Source organism: Rhinatrema bivittatum, chromosome 14 (assembly GCF_901001135.1).
Source record: "Rhinatrema bivittatum chromosome 14, aRhiBiv1.1, whole genome shotgun sequence".
NCBI classification, from domain to species: Eukaryota; Metazoa; Chordata; class Amphibia; order Gymnophiona; family Rhinatrematidae; genus Rhinatrema; species Rhinatrema bivittatum.
The window spans coordinates 53,629,158-53,654,785 of NC_042628.1; the positions used below are offsets into that span (position 1 = coordinate 53,629,158).

A 25,628-nucleotide genomic window follows, 5' to 3' on the forward strand; every position below is an offset into this window, starting at 1 on the left:
ATGGACTGTTCCACTAAAGATTGACAATGTAATGGTTTATTTCACTCTAGTAGGGTTAGTATACAAACACAAATCAAGGGATGAAAATATTATTAAATTCAACATCAAATACCAAAAAACTGTTTATAAGACTATTTAGAACACGGCATCAGAAATAATGGTGTAAACTTAATTTACATCCACTGCCTCTTGCCACGCAATGGGCCCCAAGCAGTATCATCAATGGACACCTCTGATCTCATTCATATGCCGGTTCGAAAGACTATTTTTTTTTGTTATGACCAAATATGTTGTTTATTTTTGATTATGGATATAAATGTAATTAAAAATCCAAGCCTATACTCAAATCATTTATTACACAACTCTTAAACATCAACATAAATCTAGAAAATGGTTATTCATCTTAAAGAGACAAGGATTACTTCTACGTCCTCACTGAAAACTCCAAAATCAAAACACCCGACGAGCCCATGTTTTGGCGGACAACGGCATCTGCTTTAGGGGTGACAATTTAAACTGGGATAACCATTTACTGTTGCCTGTTGTAGGGGTCATCAATCAGTTTTAACAGAGTAATATATGAGGTCTGACAATTAAGTTCATGAACTCATCCCAGAAAAAGTTCTACATACCTTATTGCTGAATATCACTACGATCACCTTCGAAGTACTCCCCTTGGGAAGCTATTCACCGATGCCAACACCTAGTCCACCCTTCAAGACAATTTTGGAAGTTTTTTTTTGGAATCGCCATCAGAGCTGTCGTCGTATTACCCTTGATGTCTTGAATGTGATCAAAATGTCTTCCTTTCAATATTTCCTTTATCTTCGGATAAAGAAAAAAGTCATTGGGGGCCAGATTAGGTGAGTAGGAAGGGTGTTCCAATACAGTTATTTGTTTACTAGCTAAAAACTCCCTCACAGACAGTGCCATGTGAGCTGGTGCATTGTTATGATGCAAGAGCCATGAGTTATTGGCGAAAAGTTCAGGTCTTTTTCGTCTAACTTTTTCACGCAGCCTTTCAGCACTTCCAAATAGTAAACTTGGTTAACAGTTTGTCCAGTTGGTACAAATTCATAATGAATAATCCCATTGATATCAAAAAGGGTTAGCAACATCGCTTTGATGCTTGATTTGGACTGACGGAACTTTTTTGGTCGTGAAGAATTGGCTGACTTCCATTGTGCACTTTGATGCTTTTTTCAGGGTCATATTGATACACCCATGTTTCATCACCAGTGATAAAATGGCCCAAAACATCATCTTGCCTCTCCAAAATGTCTTGGCAAACTTCGACTCTCCTTTGCTTTTGTTCATTGGTGAGCTCCTTTGGAACCATTTTTGCACACACCTTTCTCATACCAAGATTTTCGATTAAGATTTTCCTAACTGCTTATCCATTGATGTTTACTTGGTCCGCTATGTTTCTCACAGTCAGCCGATGATTTTGATTAATAATTCAATTAATTTTTGTAATGTTTTCATCGGTTCTGCTCATTATTGGCTGCTCTGACCTCTCTTCATCAGTGACGCTTTCTCTCCCCTCAGAAAACCGTTTACTCCATTTGTACACTGCTGTTTTCTTCATGGCATTATCTCCATAAACTTGACTAATGTGTCCCTGATTTCACTTCCACTCTTGCCAGGTTTAACAAGAAATTTAATGTTTGTTCATTGCTCTATTTCAAGTTCCGACATTTTCGCGATGGCACACAAAAACATGCAACTGTTATGGAGTCTCAGTTTAGTGGACCCTTGGGCCGGCCTGCAGGAGACTGGGAAAGGTGTACAATGTCTCTGGTATGCTGCAGGTTGGGAGGCAGATGTTAGGCAGGACGTAGAGGTGCTCTTCACCCTGGAAGCTGGTGCTCCCTCGGGAGGAGCCCGTAGGAGCCCAGTCGCTGGGAATTAGGTGGTTTCATCCTTGGAAGCTGAAGCCCCCCCTGGAGGAGCCCGCAGGGACCCGGCCACTGGGACTTAGGCGGGTTGATGATCAGGACTGAGAACTGGAACCAGACTAGAATAGTAGACAGGAACTGTAGCAGGACTCGGGTACTGGAACCAGGCAGGAACTGTAGCAGGACTCGGGTACTGGAACCAGGCAGGAACTATAGCAGGACTCGGGTACTGGAACCAGGCAGGAACTATAGCAGGACTAGGGTACTGGAACCAGGCAGGAACTGTAGCAGGACTCGGGTACTAGAACCAGGCAGGCTCTGTAGCTGGCAAGCAGGAACCAAGCAGGCTCTGTAGCTGGCAAGCTGGAACCAAGCAGGCTCTGTAGCAGGAACGGAGCGAGTTCCAAAGGCAGCTCACTTCGGGGCACGAAGCAACAGGGAACCGGATGGTAGGCCTGTTGCAAGGCAAAGCCAGAATGAAGTTGAAGTCCTTTTATAGGGCTGCAGACCGGCGACTCCCTGGGAGGAGTTTGGCAGGCCCACACCTAGCTGGCCCTATAACTACGGAGAAGTGCTGCAGGCCAGGCCCTAGGGAGAAGGGCGTAGCTCAAACCAGGAGGTTCATGCAAACACAAGCAGCCTCGGGCAGGCCCCAAGGACATCGAGGCCTCCCAGGCCCTGGAGCAAATCCTGGATAGTTCGCAGGCGAGACCCTGGTTCCGGAGCGGCCTCCAGGTAGAGGTAAGGAGCCTCCTGTAGCACCGCTACAGGAGGGTTCATAACAGTACCCCCCCTCAAAGGCCCCCTCCTCAAAGCCCCCCTCCTCATCGTCCAGTCAACAATTCCGAGGAGAGGGGTAACAGTCCATAGCGAATGGAGGTATTCGAGGATCCAAAAAGTGGAAGCTGGTAACACTGGGGACAGCATGAACAGAGAAAACCAGCAGGGAACTACAAAAAAAACATGAAGACATGATGAGAGACCAAGAGCACGAGTCCGAGAGCAGACGAGACCAAGGGAACATGGGACCAAGTGAGCAGAGACCGAGTGAACGGAGACCACGCGAGCAGCGACTGCACGAGCAGCGACCTCGCGAACGGCGACCGAGCGACCGACAACACAAAAACACAAAAGAGGGAGCAAGGGAGCGGAGAGCAAGGGAGCAGCGAGCAAGGGAGCAGAGAGCAAGGGAGCAGAGAGCAAGGGAACTCAAGGAGCGAAAGAGCCAAGAGCGAGAGAGCAGAAAGCGAAAGAGTGAAGGGCGAAAAAGCGACAGAACGAGAGCTGGGAAACAAGGGAACGGAACACGGGAACAAGGAGCACACAAGCAGGAAACGCAGATGGGCAAAGAACAGGCAAGAAACAAAACAAGAACAGGACCAGCGAACAGCAAGCGAGAAACAACAAGGAACATCAAAAAGCCCAGGGGGTAAAGAAAGACCAGCAAACCAGTAGGGGTGCAGGCGCCTCCTGCAGGTCGTAAAACCCCAACCTGGTAACAGGATAGCCAAAAAAGGGTCTGGATACAGGCGCCTCCTGTAGGTCATTTCAAAATGGAAATCCAGACAGCTGGCGCCTCCAGCAGTTCATAAACAGGCAAGAACAGTCCAGAAAAAGATTTTTTGGAGCAGTCTGATAATTCCCCTACCGAAGCAGTAAGGACCTCGAGGTACTGTTGTTAATACTGCAACTGCTGGGCCACTTCTGGCAGGTCCAAGGGGACAGGCACATCTGCCGAGTCCATGGCCTTGCAATCTGTTATGGAGTCTCAGTTTAGTGGACCCTTGGGCCGGCCTGCAGGAGACTGGGAAAGGTGTACAATGTTTCTGGTATGCTGCAGGTCGGGAAGCAGATGTTCAGGCAGGACATAGAGGTGCTCTTCACCCTGGAAGCTGGTGCTCCCTCGGGAGGAGCCCGCAGGGACCCAGCCGCTGGGACGTAGGCGGGTTGATGATCAGGACTGAGAACTGGAACCAGACTAGAACAGTAGACAGGAACTGTAGCAGGACTCGGGTACTGGAACCAGGCAGGAACTGTAGCAAGACTCGGGTACTGGAACCAGGCAGGAACTGTAGCAAGACTCGGGTACTGGAACCAGGCAGGAACTGTAGCAGGACTCGGGTACTGGAACCAGGCAGGAACTGTAGCAGGACTCGGGTACTGGAACCAGGCAGGAACTGTAGCAAGACTCGGGTACTGGAACCAGGCAGGAACTGTAGCAGGATTCGGGTACTGGAACCAGGCAGGAACTGTAGCAGGACTCGGGTACTGGAACCAGGCAGGCTCTGTAGCTGGCAAGCAGGAACCAAGCAGGCTCTGTAGCAGGAATGGAGCGAGTTCCAAAGGCAGCTCACTCCGGGGCACGGAGCAACAGGGAACCAGATGGTAGGCCCATTGCAAGGCAAAGCCAGAATGAAGTTGAAGTCCTTTTATAGGGCTGCAGACCAGTGACTCCCTGAGAGGAATTTGGCAGGCCCATACGTAGCTGGCCCTATAACTACAGAGAAGTGCTGCGGGCCAGCCCCTAGGGAGAAAGGCGTGGCTCAAACCAGGAAGTTCCTGCAAACACAAGCAGCCTCGGGCAGGCCCCAAGGACATTGAGGCCTCCCAGGCCCTGGAGCAAATCCTGAATAGTTCGCAGGTGAGACCCTGGTTCCGGAGCGGCCTCCAGGTAGAGGTAAGGAGCCTCCCCTAGCACCACTACAGGAGGGTTCATAACAGCAACAACAATAATGAATGCCATTCAGAAATACAGTGCCACACATCGACATGAACACAGCTGTGAGACACTGATATAATGTAATGCCCTGTTACTAGGCCTACCTAACACTACAGTAAGACCTCTACAGATTTTACAAAATGCTGCTGCAAGAATCCTCACTGGAAAAAACAAAAGAGATCACATAACAGATACACTCACCACCCTACATTGGCTTCCCATTGAACAAAGAATACAGTTCAAAGCACTGTGCTTAATACACAAACTCATCCACGACGATAAAGCAGAATGGCTGAACACAGCACTTAGAGTACACATCCCACACAGAAATCTAAGGTCAGCAAACAGAGCACTCCTTCCCATTCCTTCTGTGAAAACCGCAAGACTTACCCAAGTGAGGGAGCGAGCTCTGTCCCTAGCCGGTCCCATATTATGGAACTCCATGCCCCTTGACCTTAGACTCCAGAGCAATCACAAACTTTTCAAAACACAGCTCAAAACCTGGCTCTACATACAAGCCTTCAAGAAAGAAAACTGATGCAGGTTATTTGAAGTAAAAGATATGCGGCATAAAGCACCAAATGCCTAATTTTATAAATCCTTACTGAATTAGTTCAACATTTTTTTTAACTGTAAGCAACATTCAGGTCATATTGCTATGATACACTTAATCCCCCTAATAAACCCCTTATTGTTACCGAACACTATTGGCACCACCTATGTAATGTACGACCCATATTTTTTACTGGTGCCCTATTGTAAACCGTTGTGATGGTGATTAACTTAATGACGGTATATAAAAACTCTTAAATAAATAAAATAAACATTACCGAGCTGTTTGTACAGTGCTGTCAATGTAAGCACACAGTGGCAAGTTCACGAACTTAATTGTCAGACCTCGTACAGTGAATGGTTGTCCCAGTTTAAATTGTCACCCCTAAAGCAGGCGCCATTATCCACCAAAACGTTGGCTCATGTCAGGAGTTTTGATTTTGGAGTTTTCACTGAGGACATGGAAGTAATCCTTGTCTCTTTAAGATGAATAACCATTTTCTAGATTTATGTTGATGTTTAAGAGTTGTGTAATAAATGATTTGAGTGTAGGCTTGGATTTTTAATTATATTTATATCCATATAAAAAAACCCCAACATATTTAGTCATAACAAAAAAATGGTCTTTTGAACCAGCATATGAATGAGATCAGAGGTGTCCATTGCTGATACTGTTTGAGGCCCATTGCATGGCGAGAGGCGGTGGATGTAAATTAGGTTTACACCATTATTTCTGATGCCGTGTTCTAAACAGTCTTATAAACAGTTCTTTTGGTATTTGATATTGAATTTAACAATATTTTCATCCCTTGATTTTTGTTTGTATACTTGGTCTGAAGGGATATCTGCTTGTGTATATTTGTACTTTAGTAGGGTTGCCATCTTACTTCATTTGGGAAAATGGCCTCATTTTACTTAAAAATTAGCCATATTTGTAGTCTGTACTACAAAGATAGTGGAACTTAAGAACTTTGTTCTTCATTCCCACATGTCCCAAAGTGTCCTTCAAAATAGATTCTGTAGTTCCACTGCCTATAAGGGTATCAGACCATTAGATGGCACTAGGTGTGTTAATTTAGTTTCATCTTTGGCATATTTTAGCAAAATCAGAGTGAACAGAATTAAAATAAAGTTATAGATTATTGTATTTTGACTGTATAGTTTTCTGTTGTTTATTTTATTATTTTTATTTATTACAAATATATTTTATATTTTCTGTTGCCATTCATTTTGTTTTGCATTTTTTATCATAATCTGCCTTGTGCTGAATGGTGGAAAGGCAGAAAAATCAAATATAAATAAATACATAAATTTGTAAGACTAGAGGGCTAATAAGATGGTTCCACTGTGCTTTTTTAGGTAGACAAGAGAAATGGATGACTATATCTTTCTACTGCAGGACTAGGGAGTTGTAACAGTTAGAACATCATTTTCTGCTCAGCTGTGAGCCACCAATCTCTTCCCCTAAAGGTGACCTCAAAAGGGAAATGCTAGACATAATGAACCATTCCTATGTTCTCCTTCCATTTAGGTGGATAATTCCTCTCTTACTGGTGAATCAGAACCCCAAACTCGATCACCTGACTGCACACATGATAATCCACTTGAGACCAGGAACATCACCTTCTTTTCCACCAATTGTGTTGAGGGTAAGAACTTAGCATGCTCAGAATATGCCATGCTCCTTTTCAGGATGTTGTGCATTCCAAGAAGTGCTCGCTAAACTATATTGTCTGCTGAAAGATCAGAATTTGGTTCAGGCTGATGGTAACTGAAGGTCATTCCCATCTATTAGTCACTTTGTAGTCAATGTGGCATGATTTGACAGTCCTGTTGAGTTTTTCTGAATAAAATTGCTTTGCTTTTTTAAACTGAGATAATGCTGAGACAGAATGGAATGGAAAGTGCAGTATGTGTTCTTGACTACTCTTTGTATCATTACATGTGTTTTTAGGGACTGCTCGTGGTATTGTTGTTGCTACTGGAGACCGCACTGTCATGGGACGCATAGCTACGCTGGCATCTGGGCTAGAGGTTGGCAAGACGCCCATCGCTAAAGAAATCGAGCATTTCATCCACCTAATCACTGGTGTGGCAGTCTTCCTCGGCATCACTTTCTTTGTTCTCTCCCTTATCCTGGGATACTCGTGGCTGGAAGCAGTTATCTTCCTCATTGGGATCATTGTTGCCAATGTGCCAGAGGGACTCCTAGCTACTGTCACTGTACGTATATTGACCCTGTCCTGGCTACCATCTCTGCCTTATGCACACTGGCCCTATGTGTATGTTAGCTCTGTTCTGTTAGTCTTCTACATATACAAATACTGTTCTATCCATTGTCCCTGTATGTATACTGACCATGAGTTTGATTATATTATTGAACATTACACAAGCTTCCAATGTGCTGCCTTTGTCTGTTGATTTAGTCTCTCTCCCTCTTTCTTTCTCCTCCTCCTAGGTCTGTCTCACATTGACTGCAAAGCGTATGGCCCGCAAGAACTGTTTGGTTAAGAACCTGGAGGCTGTGGAGACCCTAGGATCTACATCTACCATCTGCTCTGACAAGACAGGAACCCTAACTCAGAACCGCATGACTGTGGCTCACATGTGGTTTGATAACCAGATCCACGAGGCTGACACAACAGAGGATCAGTCAGGTATATAGTAGGTGGCACGCAGTTGGAATTGACGGCATTGTAATGCTAGAAAAATGTACTAAACAGCTCAGTGTATTACTAGAGTTATGTGCAGTGCAAGACAGTGTAACATTAGTAGTATATCAGGAACAGTGTAGCACTAATGGTATACATAGTGCAGGGAAATATAGGACTAGAGGTGTATAGGATACAGGGCAGCATATCCTATACACAGCTATATGCAGCTAAGTGTACACTAGAGGTATATAGAAACATATTTGGCAGAAAAAGACTGCATGGCCTATCTAATCTGCCCAAATGCCCAATTAATTTAGTTTTACAATTCTGTGTGGAGAGAGTCAAAGAAATGGCAGAAATATTAAGTAAATACTTCAGTTTAATATTCACTAAAGAAGACCTTGGAGGAGGACTGTTGCTGGTTGAGAAGACCGTAGATCGGGGTAGGATAGATGAAACTCCATTTACAGAAGAGAATGTATGGAAAGAGCTAGGAAAACTGAAAGTGGACAGGCCATGGGGCTGGATGAGGTACATCCCAGGATACTGAGGGAGTTCAGAGATGTGCTGGTAGTCCGCTAAAAGACCTGTTCAATAGATCCCTAGAAACAGGAGTGGTGCCACATGACTGGAAAAGAGCTGCGGTAATCCTGCTTCACAGTAGTGGGAACAGGCCAGTTAGCCTCACCTCTGTGGTGGGAAAATTAATGGAGACTCTGTTTGTAGTAAACTTTCTACAAACTGGTGGGTTGCTGGACCCGAGGCAGCATGGATTCACCAGGGGAAAGTTCTCTCAGTCAAATCTAATAGATTTTTTTGATTGAGTGACTAGAGAATTGAATTGAGGAAGAGCGCTCAATGTGATCTACTTGGATTTCAGCAAAGCTTTTGATATGGTCTCGCATATGAGGCTCATGAATAAAATGAGAAGCTTGGGACTTGGCACCAAGGTAATGGAGTGGCCTACAAACTGGTTGACTGTCAGGAGACAGCATGTAATGGTAAACAGAACCTACTCTGAAGAGAGATCGGTGTTAAGTGGAGTGTTGCAGGGATCTGTTTTGGGTCCGGTTATGTTCAATATCTTTGTGAACAACATTATTGAAGGGATAGAAGGTAAAGTTTGTCTATTTGCAGATGATACCAAGATCTGCAAAATACAGACCTTCAGATATCAGAAAGGTTTTAATGATGCATGAATGTCAAACTTTTTCCATTGGAAAGCAAACAGTAGAACTAGGGGTCACGATATGAAGCTTCAGGAGGGACAATTCAGAACCAACATCAGGAAATATTTTTTCATGGAGAGGATGATGGCTGCCTAAAATTCCCTGCCCGAAGGGGTGGTGAAGATGAGAACAGTAAACAAATTCAAAAAGGCTTGGGATAAACACTGTGGATCCTTAAAGACTGGAGGTGGAATGAAGAAAAGGGGCATGGGGGTAACCTGCATGGAGTGGCAGTTACTACCCTTAAAAAATTAGCCTTGATGCAACTGCAACATTGCTCTCCTCTTCAATGGGTGGGGATGGGGGGGGGGGGCAGAAAAAAGGGGGATTTAGATGACAGCCAATGTTGGGCCCTCAGTTTTATGGTTTGAGGTACTGATACACAGACATCAGGGAAAGAGCACAGAACTGCATCTATGGCCAAAAGCACATTCAAACAGCACTGTCTGAATTATCAAGAAGGCTGCTCACCCTATGTTACTAGCAGTAATTTTGTTATGGGTTTAACAGTTGCTTGGTTTGGATTGTAAATATAACTCCCTTAACATAAGTCTTAGGGATAACTGCATGGAGAGGCAGTTACTAACCTTAACAGAAATGGGGGCTACCTGCATGGAGCAGCAGTTTCAACCAAAAGAAACTGGCTGAGCAGACTGTATGGACCATTTGGTCTTTTTCTGCCATCAGTACTATGTTACCATGTTATATTTCCAATGCTCTCTTAGAGATCTCCTTTGTTTACCCAATGCTTTCTTGAATTCAGATATTGTTTTTGTTTTCACTACCTCCATTGGGAGGCTGTTCCATGCACCCACTGTCTTCCCTGTAAAGAAATATTTCCTAAAATTAATCCTAAATCTACCCCCTTTCACCATCATCCCATGATCCCCTAGTTCTAGAGCCTCCTTTCCACTGAAACAGGCTTACTTCCTGTGCATGGAAATCTTGGAGGTATTTAAATGTCTCTGTCATATCTCCCCTATCTCGCTTTTCCTCTGTGGTATACATGTTTAGATTTTTAAGTCTTTCCCCATATGCTTTAGAAAGAAGACCACTGACCATTTTAGTAGCCACCCTCTGGATCAACTCCATCCTGTTTATATCCTTTTGAAGGTGCAGCTCCAGAAATGCCTACAGTATTCCAAGTGAAGTTTCACTAGGACCTATACAGGGGCAATATCACCTCTCGTTATCTACTGGCTATTCCTCTCCCTATGCAGCCAAGCATCTTTCTGGGTTTTACAGTCATTTTATCCACCTGTTTGACCACCTTAAGATCATCAGATACAATCACCCTCAGATCTCACTCTTCTTTCGTGCTTACAATAATTTCACCTCCAATACTGTACCTCTCTCATGGGTTTTTGCAGCGTAATCCATAACTCTGCATTATTTAGCAATAAATCTTAGCTGCCAGACGCTAGACCAGGGGTGGCCAACTCTGGTCCTCGAGAGCCACTAACAGGTTTGGTTTTCAGGATAACCACAATGAACATGCATGAGATACTGGAGGTAGTGCACATCTTATGCAAATTCATTGTGGATATCTTGAAAACCAAACCTGTTTGTGGCTTTCAAGGATCGGAATTGGCCACCCCTACCCTACACATTCCTCAAGCTTTACTAGATCCCTCCTCATATTTTCCATACCTTCCTGGCTGTTTACCTTGTTGCAGATTTTGATATTGGCAAAAAGACAAACCTTTCCCAATGATCCTTCTGCAATGCTGCATATGAAAATGTTGAAAAAAAACAAACAACAGTTTAAGGACCAATCCTTGAGGCACACTGCTAGTAGCGCCCCCCTTCTCCGAATGAACTCCATTTACCACTTCTCTTTCTCACCTCTCACTCAGCCAGTTTCTAACCCAGTCAGTTACTCTAGGGCCCATACCAAGAGCACTCAATTTAATTAGAAGCCTCCTATGTGGAACTGTGTCAAAGGCCTTAATGAAATCCAAGTACACTATTGTATTCTATTTATTTATTAATTATATTCCACTTTTTGGCACTTCAAAGTGGATTACGTTCAAGCACTGTAGGTATTTCCCTGTCTCTAGAGAGCTCAAAATATAACATAGTGACATAGTAAATGATGGCAGAAAAAGACCCAAGTTGTGCATCCGGTTTGCCCAGTAAGCTTTATTTATTTATTCTTTGAATTAATTTATTTCTATTCTGTTAATGTAGCGACTGCCGCTCCTTGCAGGTTGTTATTCCTTATCTTCATTTCCATCCTTTAGCACTAGGGATCCTCTGTTTTTATCCCAAGCTCTTTTGAATTACAGTTCTCATCTTAACTACCTCTACCAGGAGGGCACGCCATGCATCCACCATTCTTTCCATGAAGAAATATTTCCTGGTATTATTCCTGAGTCTACTCCTTTGGAGCTTCATATTTTGATTCCTAGTTCTACAGCTTTCCTTCTACTGGAAAAAGCTTGATTCCCATGCATAATTTATACCCTTTAAGTATTTTAAAATCTGTATCATATCTCGCCTCTCCCTTCTCTCCTCCAGGGCATCCCTATTTATATCCTCAGTCTCATTTCATGTGGCTTTTGATGCAGAATGCACAACATTTTGTTTGCCTTTCGATCCTGTTTCTATCTTTTTTAAGGAATGATAGGGGCAATATCATCTCCTTTTTCCTGCTGGATAAGTCTCTTTCACTGTAGCCCTTCATTCTTCTGGTCTTAGCTACCACTTTATCACATTGTTTTGTAGCTTTCAGATCATCCAACATATCACCTGAGGTCTTTTTCCCAGTCTGTGCTCATCAGTCTCTTGCCCCTCATCACATATGGATTTCTGATCCCAGATGCGTGACTCTGTACTTCTTGGCATTGAATCCCAGCTGCCAAACCTTTGATGATCCTCAAGCTTTCTTAGATCACCTTTCATTCTCTCCTTTAGGCGTGTCCTCTTTGTTGTAGATCTTAGAATCATCCGCAAAAAGACAAACCTTTCCTTTTCGACCTTTCTGCTATGTTGCTCACAAAGATATTGAACAAAACCATCCCCAGAGCTGATCCTTGAGGCACTCCACTTATCACTCTTCTCTCCTCAGAATAGATTCCTTTTACCACCACTCACTGTTGCCTGTTAGTCCACCAGTTTGTAATCCATTCTACCACCTTGGGACCCACTCCTAGGCTTCTCCTTTTGTTCTAGGAATGTGCATTCGTTTTGAATGAATGCGCAATCCGCAATGTATAGGTCCCTATTCGTTGCATTCGTGGGGTTCTGAAACGTATGGCGAACCCCCACGAATGCAACATATCACTAACGAATAAAACCCCCACCCTCCTGACCCCCCCCCCAAGACTTGCCAAAAGTCCCTGGTGGTGCAGCGGGGGTCCTGGAGCAATCTCCTGCACTCGGGCCGTCAGCTGCCGGTATTCAAAATGGCGCTGATAGCCTTTGCCCTTACTAAGTCACAGGGGCTACCGGGGCCATTGTTCAGCCCCTGTCACATGGTAGGAGCAATGGATGGCCGGAGCCCCAGAAAACATCCAGTGCCAGTCTCGACATTTAATACACTGAGACGATGCAGAGATTTTCATCTTATGACGCTTGACATCATCAGTATAGGCATGATGAATCAATTTAAATTTCATCTCGCTCAAATGAGTACATTCCTTTAAAGGACAACTTAACAGTCTCAGGCATGATTGACATTCCCAACAAAGAGGACTAGTACATACTTAACGAGTCCAAATGTTGCCCTTGAAGATGAAGCTTGCATAATTTATGCCATCCCGAAATGGAATTTCCTTTCTCCAGTGTATTCTGCACATCATGCAAGAAAGAGGATTCTAGTGTGATATCTCCTTCCATCCAGCACAGTGCAGACAGATAATGGCGAGCTGCAGGAAGGAATAAAATTGAGAGGAAGGGATCTGGTTTAATCTCCACACTGCTTTGAATGACAAGCAGTGCTATTGACAGAAAATGGGGCTGTATTCCACACCCGGGAGAAAGTCTTTGTGGCCGAGGAGAGGAATAAGCAGTGATTGACTTGTTCCCAGCCGCCATGTCTTTTGAAGCCAGTACCATGCCAAGACACAAGGTTTGCATAAAATATTGGCATTCACCAAATCTAGCAGCTGTTTATCAGTAGTGTGAATTAAATCCATGGAATTCCATAGGTAAATCATACTATCAAGCATACCCTTTTCCTGAAATCTACTCACCTAGGAAATGCAACTGACATGCCATATTATAGTATCTGAGATCAGGGAAATCTATCCTCCCAATCTCTTTTCCACACATTAATTTAGAGCAACTAATCCTGGCTCCCTTTCCATTCCAAATAAAAAAACAAGTGAAGATCTTAGTCTCTTCAAATCCCGTGCAGGGAAGCATCTGCATTTGATATGAGATTTATGGGAGAACCACCATCTTCACAGGAGCACATTTACCCAAAACGGATAATGGCAGAGAGTTCCATGAACTAAGCTGTGTCTGAAGATTTGTAAAAACTTCTCCAAAATTTAAAACAGAGAAAGAGAGACAAGATTATATGGAATCCAAATTCCTAGATACTTAATTTTTTGATTTGCCCATGTGAAGGGAAAAGAAGAGGGTCCTACCCATGCCTCAGGATCACTGGGGCTTAGTGCAATGCTTCTGATTTATTAAAATTTATTTTTAAACCAGCAACCCATTGAAATTGGGAGAATATGTTCACTATCGCAGGTATTTTCTCTTTTGGGCATCCAAAGAACAATAAAATGTCATTAGTGGACATAGCCATTTTTAACCAATGCTTGCCCACAGATATGCCATGAAAATCCCTCTCTTCCCTTAAACATGTAGTTTAAGGGAAGAAAATAGGTGCACTGAGGTTGCTATACATTACCAACAGCCATTGTGGCATGTGACCTGTAAAGCCATATTATGTTAGCGAGTCAAAAGCTTTCCTCGCCTCCAAGCAGAGAATCAGAGCATCAGATTTGGACTGATCATTTAAAGCCGCAATAAGATGCCATACATTTTTAACACCATGATGTCCTTTGACAAACCCATGTATCAGGCCTGGAAGTACCAAATTAATTCTACCCACTAAAACTGCATGTCGAGATTTTTAAGCGAGATGGACCCATAAAACCAACCTCTAAAGGATCTTTGCCTTTTTTAGGCAAAACCACCATTACTGATTGGTTCATCTCCAATTTTATTTATTTAGACTTATATTCTGCTCTTTGCACTTTTTTCAGTGCTTCAAAGTGGATTACATTCAAGTACTGTAGGTATTTCCCTGTCCCCAGAGGGCTTACAAATCTAAGTTTGTACCTGTGGCAATGGCCAAGGTGCAACAGCAGGATGCAAACCCTGGTCTCCTGGTTTATAGCCCACTGCCCTAACCACTAGGCTACTCTTCCACTCCCTGTAAATCTATCCTGATGGGATAGACTGACAGGTTACATATGGTTGAAAAATGCAGCAAGAGAAGGCAGTAAGGGAAAACACTAAATTAAAAAAAAATTCTATTCCTAACCCATCTATCCCAGCTGCCTTCCCCACTTTAAGGTTTTGGATTACCCTAAAAAATTCTTTGTCACTTATAGACCTATTTAATTTATTCACCTGGTCCAGGGATAGTTTGGGCCACTTATTTGTGAAAAACTCATTTCTAACTTCTTTATCCATTTCTTTGTGGTCATATAGCTCTTGATAATATTCTAAGAACCTAGAAGTGATATTTTCCAAAGTTTGCATATTCGTTCTCTTTTTATCTTTTATGCCTGAAATGTGAGATTTAGGAACTTTTATATAGGGATGTGCAGAGGGACGCCATACGTTGCATTTGGGATTCATATGCGTCGGGGGGCAGATACGTTTCATTCGGCAAGGGGGGCCCCCGATACGTACATGCATTAATTCTTATTCGTTTCCCGGCTAAAATTGAATTAAGTACAACCCCCCACCCTCCTGACCCCCCCAAGACTTACCAAATCTTCCTGGTGGTCCAGCGGGGGGTCCTTGAGCCATCTCCTGTACTCACACCCTTGGCTTCCGGTATTCGAAATGGCACCGATAGTCTTTGACTTTCTATGTCACAGGGGCTACCGGTGCCATTGGTCAGCCCCTGTCACATGGTAGGAGCAATGGATGGCCGGGTGTGAGTGCAGGAGATAGCTCCCGGACCCCCCGCTGGACCACCAGGGAGTTTTGGTAAGTCTTGGGGGGGTCAGGAGGGTGGGGGGGGTTTGTTTAAATTCGCCTCTTTAGACGGCCGAATAATTCAGCGAAGATTCGTTGTATTCATGGGGAATCACGATACGTTTCGCTTCCCCACAAATACAATGAATATGGCCCTATACGTTACGGATTACAAATACGTAGGAAATGAATGCACACCCCTACTTTTATATGAATTAGGTTTGCCAAAAGTTTGCTAGGTTTTTTTCCATACCTATAGAGTTGATATTGAAGAAAATGAAGTGATTTCGAGGCTCTCTGAAATAGCAGGTGGTTGAACACTTCCTGAGTGGTATCTGCTGCCCTCTTATTCTGCTCTGATATACTAGCAACATGCCTACTCAGAGCTTCTTTCAATGCTTTCGTCATTTGTATTATATCAGCATTTTGGATTCTATTAACTTTTGCTACATAAGCAATTATATGCCCTCACATCACCGCCTTCGCAGCTTCCCAAAACACCGACACGGATACCTCACCATTGGAACAGGTAGCTACATACTCAGTCCACTTTTCTTTTAAGTATGTCTGAATATTTTCATCAAAATATAACCCTGGGTTCACCAGCCAGGAAAAGGGTGAATGCTTACATTTTCCCAGCTCCAAGCTAAGAAACAGGCGCATGATCTGAAATAGAGATTGTTCCAATAGAGGAACTCCCAACCCTGGGAAACAAACCCTAAGAAATTAAAAAAGAATCCAGTCGAGAAGATTCTTTGTGGGGATTTGAAAAAAATGTGAAATCCAGCTCCCCAGGATGGAGGGTCTTCCAAATGTCCAGCAAGCCTTTACCTACATAGTTCATGCCTAACTCTTCAGTGCCAGGCTTAGGAATTTTTGCAGGTTTATAATCCTCTCTGCACTTTGCAACTGTATTGAAATCCCCTCCCACAATCAATTTATAGTCTAGAAACCCCAGCAATTTGAGCTACTGTTTCCTTAAAAAAAAGGCTGTGAAGATGTGTTTGGGGCATACAAGTTGCAAAGAGCCAATTTCTGTTGGTATAACGTACCAAGTGCAATGATGTTTCTGCCTTCAGTGTCATGTATCTGGCATTCCACCTGGAACGATAACTGTTTGTGGGCGAGTATTGCCACTCTTCTCTGCTGACTAGAAAAAGAAGAATATCAACACCGCCTCACCTTGGCATGCTCAATATCATTCGGGTACGTCTCTTGAAGAAACCCAATCTGAGACTTCAATCGTTTGAACATATTAGCTTCATACGTTTCACTGGCACGTGGAGTCCATCAACATTGAGTTGTTACATTGACCTTCACCATGCTTACAAATCACTATTGCCCATAGAATAGTGCTCTGAGCCCAGTGCAGTAACTTAGACAGCGTGTCTGAAAGGCCTCCCAGGCAAGCAAACTGCCGTTACTCAGCCCCACTTTGGTTTGTGTATTGTGAGGCAGCCTTGCCATCCAGAACAAAATAGCCACAATATCTCTTAACATACACATTCGCACATCCAGTCATACCCCCCCCCCCCTCCCCGACATTTGTGCACTCTCACCTCCCCTACGAATCTGATATCCCCTCCTTCGTTGACCATTCCAAGGAACTACTACCCCCATCTCCTTCCTTTTCATTATGAGGTGTGTCCTCGAACATCTCTCTTCAGTATCTAAAAATAATTCTGCCTGGTTTAGAAAATTTGTACAAGCACTTATCAGTGTATATGCCCTCTGAAACCTAAAAGAAAAAATAATGATTACTAAAGAACTGCAACATATATAATCAGTAACATTAAACACGTCGCAAAAGCAAAGCCTGAGCCTGTGGTAAGACTAATCTTCGCTCTGGAGATTATGTCACTGCGCAGGCTAAGACATTTGTCTTTTCCTCTCTTTGTTGGGGTTGTTTTTTTTGTTTTTTTTAGGAATTGTCCCATCTTCTAGACACAATTTAAAAGAAAAATGGCCTGAACACAGACTTACCCCCATCTTCAAGAAGATACATACTTCAACTACAAACATGAAGCACCCCGAGGCCAGAAAAACATTAGTTATTGACACAGTAGAAGAAACAGGATGGGACTTCAGGAAACCTCAGAACGCCCAAATCATGTAACTAGCATGTGAACAGACAGCCCAGGCGGGGTGCAGACTCAGGTAGTGGAACCTCCCGGGCCTCCCAATGAATGTTTTCTGAACCACCCCCGGGAACAGGAGATAGGGGAACGCCTCTTTTGTCAGAGGTGGGTTGAAATCACATTGGACTAGTGGGTCCTAGAGGCAATTCGAGAGGGATATGCGCTGGAGTTCACAGTGGACTAGTGGGTCCTAGAGGCAAATCGAGAGGGATATGCGCTGGAGTTCACAGTGTTCCTCAGGAAGTGTTCATGGAGTCTCCCTGCCGCTCCCCTCAGAAGAAGCAGTTAGTGGAGTGTCAAGGCTCCTCAGACTATATGGGTCGATATTCCATTTATTTCATTGTGCACAAGGTCTCCTTTTATACCATCCTGGATCTCAAAGAGGTCAACCGTCATTTGTGGGTGAATCATTTTCACATGGAAACATTGCGCTCGGTAATAATGGCCGTGCAGTCAGAATTTCTGACCTCCTTGGACCTGTCCGAGGCATATTTGCATATTCCTATCCAACTAGAGCACCACCGTTTTCTGCAGTTCGTGGTTTTGGGACGCCATTATCAGTTTTGGGTGCTGCCTTTTGGTCTGGCCACTGCACCCAGAACCTTTTCCAAGGTTATGGTGGTGATGACAGCAGAGTTGGGATCCTGGAACACCCGCATTTGGACAACTGGCTGATTTAGGCAAAGTCTCTGGAAGAGAGTCGTCTGGTGACCCTGGTGATTTTTCTGTTGCAGGAGCTCGGCTGGGTGGTGAACCTGGCTAAGAGCAGTCTTCAACCTTCTTGGTCGCTAGAGTATCTCTGTGTTCGGTTCGACACGAAACAGGGCAGGGTTTTCTTGCTGGAATCTCGTATTCAGAAGTTGATTGTACAGGTGCATCTGAACACTATACACCCAAAAGTGAAGTCCTATCTGCAGGTACTCTGGTGGCAAACCTGGAAGTGGTGCCATGGGCGAGGGTGCATATTATATCCTCTTCAGCGCTCCCTGCTGTCTCATTGGAGCCCACAGTCTCAGGGCTAATTGATTCAGCTCCAACTGCTGATGGAAGTCTGCTCTCAACTACAGTAGTGGTTACAAGCGGAACATCTAAGAAAGGGAGTTTTTCTAAAATCACTGGACTGGTTAGTATACACGATAGATGTGAGCCTCCAGGGTTGGGGTGCTCACTGTCAGGACCTGGAGTGCAGAAGAGTCTTCATGAAACATCAATTGGCTGGAAGCCAGGACGGTCCGGTTGGTGTGCTTGCAATTCAGCGACAGGTTGCAGGGTGGAGCGGTCCGGATAATGTTGGACAATGAAACGACAGTGGCTTAAATCAATTAGCAGGGAGGAACCAAGAGTCAGCAAGTGTTGCAGGAGATAGGCCAACTTATGAAATGGGCAGAAGCTCATCTTCAGGAGATCTTGGCCTCGGACATTGTAGGAAGTGAGAGCAGACTTTCTCAGTAGAGAGAATCTGGACTGAGGATCCATGGATATTGTCAGATGAAGGGTTTTAGCTGATAATGCATTATTGGGGCCTTCCGTTTCTAGACCTGCTGGCGACTTCTCACAATGTGAGGGTTCCTCAATTCTTCAGTTGCAGGAGAGATCCGAAGTCCTTGGGTATTGATGTCCTCATGCAGAAATGGCCAGCAGGACAAGCTGCTGTATGCCTTTCCCTGTGGCACATGTTGGCCAGAATGGTTTGGAGGGTCACGGAGGTATTGTGCTTCTGGTGGCCCCAGAATGGGCCAGGAGACCATGGTATGTGGATCTGCGAATGCTCCTGGTAGATTTCCCCCCCCCCCCCCCGCAGTTTCTGGCACACAGAAATCTGTTGCATCAGGGACCCGTTCACGAAGATCCGACTCTTAATCAAGCCCCTTAAGAGGGCTTGATTGCTGAAGTGTGGATATTGCCACCTTGCTAAGCGAGAACGTTCTCCATGTTCTTGGTGAGTGTTTGAGGTTTGGTGTGAAGATCGAGGTGGTGTTCCTCATTTGGTTAAGATCCCACTCATTTTGGAATTTTTGCAGGGTGGGTTGAATAAAGGGTTAAGAACATAAGAAGTTGCCATACTGGGTCAGACCAAGGGTCCATCAAGCCTAACATCCTGTTTCCAACAGTGGCCAATCCAAGCTACAAGTACCTGGCAAGTACCCAAAGATTAAGTAGATCCCATGCTACTGATGCCAATAATAGCAGTGGCTATTCCCTAAGTCAACTTGATTAATGGACTTCTCCTCCTATAACTTATCCAAATATTTTTTTAAACCCAGCTACGCTAACTGCACTAACCACATCCTCTGGCAACAAATTCCAGAGCTTAATTGTGCATTGAGTGAAAGAATTTTCTCCATTTTAGTTTTAAATGTGCTACTTGCTAACTTTATGGAATGCCCCCTAGTCCTTCTCTTATCTGAAAGAGTAAATAATCGATTCATATTTACCCATTCTAGACCTCTTGTGATTTTAAACACCTCAGTCATCTCTTCTCCACGCTGAACAGCCCTAATCTCTTTAGCCTTTCCTCATAGGGGAGCTGTTTCATCCCCTTTATCATTTTGGTTGCCCTTCTCTGTACTTCTCCAGTGCAATTATATCTTTTTTTGAGATGCAGCGACCAGAATTGTTCACAGTACTCAAGGTGCAGTCTCATCATGGAGCGATACAGAGGCATTATGACATTTTTCATTTTATTCACCATTCCCTTCCTAATAATTCCTAACATTGTTTGCTTTTTTGACTGCTGCAGTACACTAAGCTGACAATTTCAATGTATTATCCGCTATGATGCCTAGATCTTTTTCCTGGCTGGTAACTCCTAATATGGAACTTAAATTCGTGTAACTACAGCATGAGTTATTTTTCCTTATATGCAATATCTTGCACTTGCCCACATTAAATTTCATTTGCCATTTGGATGCCCAATCTTCCAGTCTTTCAAGATCCTCCTACAATTTATCACAATCCACTTGTCATTTAACTATTCTGAATAATTTTGTATCATCTCATTCGTTGTATTCCTTTCCAGATCATTTAAAGGGTTGGCCCTTAATTCCTTAAAGGTACAAGTAGCAGCTCTTGCCTGTTTCAGGGTTCAGGTAAATGGTAGTCCTTTGTCAGCTCATCCAGATGTGGCCCATTTCTTGAAAGGAATGAAGCATCTTTGTCCTCCCTTGTGGTAACTGGTGCCCTTGTGGAGTCTTAATCTGGTTCTGGATTTCTTAGCGGGCCCTATGTTTAAATCAATGCATAACCTTTCCTTGTGGTTATTGACCTTGAAAACAGTGTTTCTTGTGGTGATTTTGTTCTGTGCGTTGAATTTCTGAGCTGCAGGCCTAGACTTGCTGGGAGCTGTTCCTCCGAGTGATTCTAGGGGTGAAACAGCTGTGTACTGTTCCTTTCTTTTTGCCAAAAGTGGTCTCAGATTTTCACTTGAATCAATTCATTTCCCTGCCTTCTCTGGATAGGGAAAGAAATGCGGAGGAATATCATCTCTTGCAACTCTTGGATGTCAAGAGACATATCATGAGCTAACTGGAGGTTTCACAACCTTTCCGGAAGACGGATCACCTGTTTGTCCTCCCCAGTGGTAATAAACAGGGTGAGCCGGCTTAGTGGGCTACAGTACCTCCTGGATTAAAGAGGCGGACACGCCTGTCTATGTGGATGCTGAATAGCTGTTGTCAGGTTAGGGCTCATTCCACTAGGACTCAGGCAGTGTCATGGGCAGAAGTTAGATTGTTGTCGCCCGTCAACATTTGCCGAGTTGCAACATGGTCCTCCTTATACACCTTTTCCAGGTATTATCGTCTGGATGTGCAGACCTGAGAGGGCACAGCCTTTGCACATGCAGTTTTTGACTGGACCGCGGGAAGCCTCCCGCCCTGTTCAGGAATAGCTTGGGTACATCCCACTGGTTTTGGATTCATCTGACTAGACACTAAGAAATGAGAAATTACTACTTACGTGATAATTTCCTTTTCTTTAAGATAGTCAGATGAATCCGGCTTCCCACCCTTAGTTGCCGAATGATTGTGCTATGGTTCTCCTGTGTGGCTACGTGTTCCAGGGGTTACTGGTGAGTTTTAGTCCAGTCCCTAGACTAGTGTTAATATGTTCTTTGAGCTCAGTGTTTCCTGTTGGCTGAGTACTGAAATGGTTTCTGTTATTGATCAAGTTTTTGCCACTATATCCACAATTGGCTTTCGAAGAGAATACTGGCAGGCTGATGTCACTGCAGGAGTATATGTACTGTGGTGTCAGCTTTGCTCAGTCTCCGTCTGCTGGTGGAGGTGTATGGCCCACTGGTTCTGGATTTATCTGACTATTGTAAAGAAAAGGAAATTGTTAGGTAAGTAATAATTTCTCAATAGGAATTAGGAAGTGAATGGTGAATAAAATGGAGAATGTCATAATGCCTCTGTGTTGCTCCATTGTGAAACTGCACCTTGAATACTGTGTACAGTTCTGGTCGCTGTACCTCAAGAAAGAAACAGCGACCAGATACAGCCTCCCTGACAGGCACGTCCTCTTTCGCTGCTTGACCTCCCGACCAGGCTGAGGGCTCCCGCGCGGCCGGCGTGAAAAAGATACAGCCTCCCTGCCGGCACTTCCTCTTTTGCCGCTCGACCTCCCGACCAGGCTGAGGGCTCCCGCGCGGCCGGCGCAGACCCATCGGGGTCCCGGAGCCCCCTCGACCTGCGAGACCTCCCAGCCGATCACCACGCGGAATTGGACCGCCCCTGCCGCATCATCATCCGGGGCTGCAGGCAAGTTAAAGCCCTGCCTCCCTGCCGGCCTGCCCCTTAGTGCGCCCTTTTGTGCTCCCCTTCTCTCCCCTTCCCCCCCCCCCCCCCCCCCGCCGTTCTGAGCTCAAATCCTGCCTGCAGCACCATTGTACCCTGATCAATCTGCTCCCAATATTTCCATCTGAATTCAGCGTTTGTTCTATCCACGCTGCTTCTACTCCATCTCCAAAGCTCTCCAAGACACGACTCTCTCACTCAGAGCTACGCTTACTCACCCCCACGAGGACTGGTATGCGTTTAATTTTTCAGTTCCATACCACTAACACCAACTGCTCAACACTGTTTTCCAACTTCTGTATCTGACTCTGCTTTGTCTTTTTGCTAGTATTGCTAGTATTGCACTGTATTGCTAGTTCTGCACTGTATTCTCCTTCAGCTGCTGTACCTGGTACCATCGCTCTGTAATACAGCTATCAAATGTTTATTTACTGTTCTGTATCTATCCCACAAGTCAACTTCAATCGGCTGCTCACCCATCCCTCCTCCTCCCTCTCCACCTTCTCTTCTCCCCGCCCCCCACGCTCCCCTGTCTGCTTCCTCCCCCGGAGGTCTCTCCCACCATGCCCTCATACTCCCACCCCACTCTCTCATTTTTCCCCATACTCCGTATACACCCCACCATACCCAGACCACCCCTCTTCGCATTGCTAACCCACAAGCAAAGCACAAATCCCTTCTCCCCATCCTTGCCTCCCCTTTAACTCAACTCCTTGGCCTCACCTCTTTAACGCTCCTGCTAATTAATGCCCACTCCATTACCAAAAAACCCCACATTATAGATGACCTGATCCATGATTACAAACCTGAAATCTGTGCTGTTACAGAGACTTGGCTCAAGGACACCGACACTATTATCCTGAACCAGCTCCCTACATTATCCCATGACATTTTCTCCATCCCCAGACAAAAAAAGAAAGGTGGTGGCATCCTCCTTATCTCCAAAAAATCCCTTAAACTCAGGCCCATGAATATCAACCCTCCACCGAAACTGGAAGTCGGTCTATTTAAATCTACCAACCTCCAAATTTGCCTCATCTATGCCCCCCCTGGTCTCCTGGAACAAAACCCTTCCCCCCTCATCGAACTCATTTCCAATAATATAAACAATGAAAAACCCGCCATACTACTAGGAGACTTCAACCTCCATGTAGATTCCACTCCCCTCTCACCATCCTGTGAAACCTTCCTCACTGCCCTGCAGGCCCTAGGCTTCACCCAAACCATCGCAGCACCCCCACACAATGCGGGGCATCCACTGGACCTCATTTTCACCAACTCTTGTATCCAGACCCCATTGCCACCTATATGTACCCCTGTACCATGGTCTGATCATGCACTTATTGAGACCCGGATTACCCTTAGTGCCTATAAACCCTGTAACCACCCACAAAATAACAACTCCTTCTCCTACCGCAAAACCTGCAATACTGAAGAGCTCACCTCTGTTCTCTCTGAATCCATGGACAACCTTGACTGTTCATCCCCTGACACTGCACTCAGCTCTTGGATCAGTATCACTCAAGACATTGCCGATAAGTTATGCCTCATCATCACCCGTAAGCAATGTACCGCTCCCTCCAATAACAAACCCTGGTACACAAAGGAACTTCGTCAAATGAAGCACAACCTTAGGCTCAAAGAAAGAGCTTGGTGCAAAGACCCTACCTTTCAGCACTCCAATTCCTACAAATCCTACCTTCACACCTACCGCCTGGCCATTCAAAATGCCAAATGAGACAACTACGCCTCCAAAATCCATCAATACACTTTCAATCCGAAAGCCCTTTTCTCCTATGTTGCTACCCTCACCAACCCCCCCACCCCATTCATCGCTGAGGAAGAAACTAGCACAAAATGCGAAGAACTCGCTCGTTTTTTCCACAACAAAATAACTAGCATACTCCTCAGGTTTCCCCCTACAGCTATTAACATGCCCCTCCCTCCTAAGCCCATCCACAACCCCCCTCCCTGAAAAATTCACTCAACACTCTCCATCCCCACTACTATTGCCCAACCCCTAGCAAATATTATTAACTGCTCTCTGTCCACCGGCTCAATCCCGGATCCCCTCAAACATGCTATAGTCAAACCCCTCCTAAAGAAGCCTTCTCTTGACCCCAAAGACCCCTCCAACTATCGTCCTATCTCCAACCTCCCTCTCATTTCAAAAATCATGGAGAAGGTAGTAAATGCCCAGCTCATGGAATACCTTGACGACAATAACATACTCCACGCCTCTCAATTCGGCTTTCGCAAAAACCTAAGTACTGAAACCCTCCTACTATCACTCACGGATTTCCTCCTCACTGGCCTCGACCAAGGTCATAATTTTCTCATCGCTTTCCTCGACATTTCAGCGGCATTCGACACGATAAGCCACGAACTGCTCATCTCCCGCTTAATCGACATTGGAATCTCTGGCACCGCCCTCCTGTGGTTCAGATCCTACCTCACCAACAGACGCTTCTCTGTAAAACTTGGCCCATCAGAATCTTCCCTTTTCACCCTATCTCAAGGAGTACCCCAAGGCTCCTCCCTCTCCTCCACCCTATTTAACATATACCTCCTCCCTCTCTGCCATCATCTTTCTGATCTCGGACTCAGATTCTACATCTATGCAGATGATGTCCAAATCATCATCCCTATCCGTGAATCCCTACCTGCCACCATATCCTTCTGGGAGAAATGCCTTGCCTCCATTAACACACTGCTCACCTCCCTTCAACTCGCCCTCAATTCTACAAAAACTGAGCTCCTCCTCATCCATAACCAACAGACCCTTATGCTGACCCCATCTAATGACCCCTCGACCACCTCCCTCAGTTCACAACCCGCTGTACGAAACCTATGTGTACTAATTGACCCTCATCTGAGCCTCAAGAGCCACAACAACTCCGTCATAAAAGGAGGTTTTTAATAAGCTTATGGTCATAAAAAAGCTCAAGCCCCTACTCCATACCCATGATCTCAAAACTGTTATCCAAGCTACCCTAACGTCGAAGTTGGATTACTGCAACTCATTGTACCTTGGCCTCCCCTTCTCCACTATCAGACCTCTCCAGATACTTCAAAATGCGACAGCTAGGATAATCAGTAACGCACGTAAATCAGACCATATAACCCCCATCCTCAAAGACCTACACTGGCTCCCCATCCCCTCCCGTATCCTGTTCAAAACCATCACCATCATACATAAAACTATCTACAATCATAACTCCCTATGGCTCAATGAACTTCTCCAACCCGCTCAATCCGCCCGCCCCACCAGAACGAACCTTAAATGCACCTACAAGTCCCCTCACTCAAGAAAGCCCGACTCTCAGCAACAAGGACCCGTGCCGTCTCCATTGTGGGCCCCACCCTTTGGAACTCTCTTCCTCCCTACCTCCACCTGGAGCAATGCCCATATAAATTCCGAAAACTGCTAAAGACCTGGCTTTATCACCAGGCCTTTCCAGATTAACTCTTTTG

At 44.8% G+C, this 25,628-nt stretch overlaps 1 protein-coding gene across 1 annotated transcript in view; it reads left to right on the top strand.

Annotated features, from left to right (window-relative positions):
* Positions 1-25,628, top strand: part of ATP1A3 (ATPase Na+/K+ transporting subunit alpha 3) — a 116,602-nt gene that overhangs the window by 66,139 nt on the left and 24,835 nt on the right. The window contains exons 7-9 of the mRNA XM_029577136.1: positions 6,701-6,818; positions 7,124-7,392; positions 7,628-7,826. Coding sequence (XP_029432996.1) covers positions 6,701-6,818; positions 7,124-7,392; positions 7,628-7,826 — 586 coding nt within the window. The remainder of the gene's footprint in view (positions 1-6,700; positions 6,819-7,123; positions 7,393-7,627; positions 7,827-25,628) is intronic.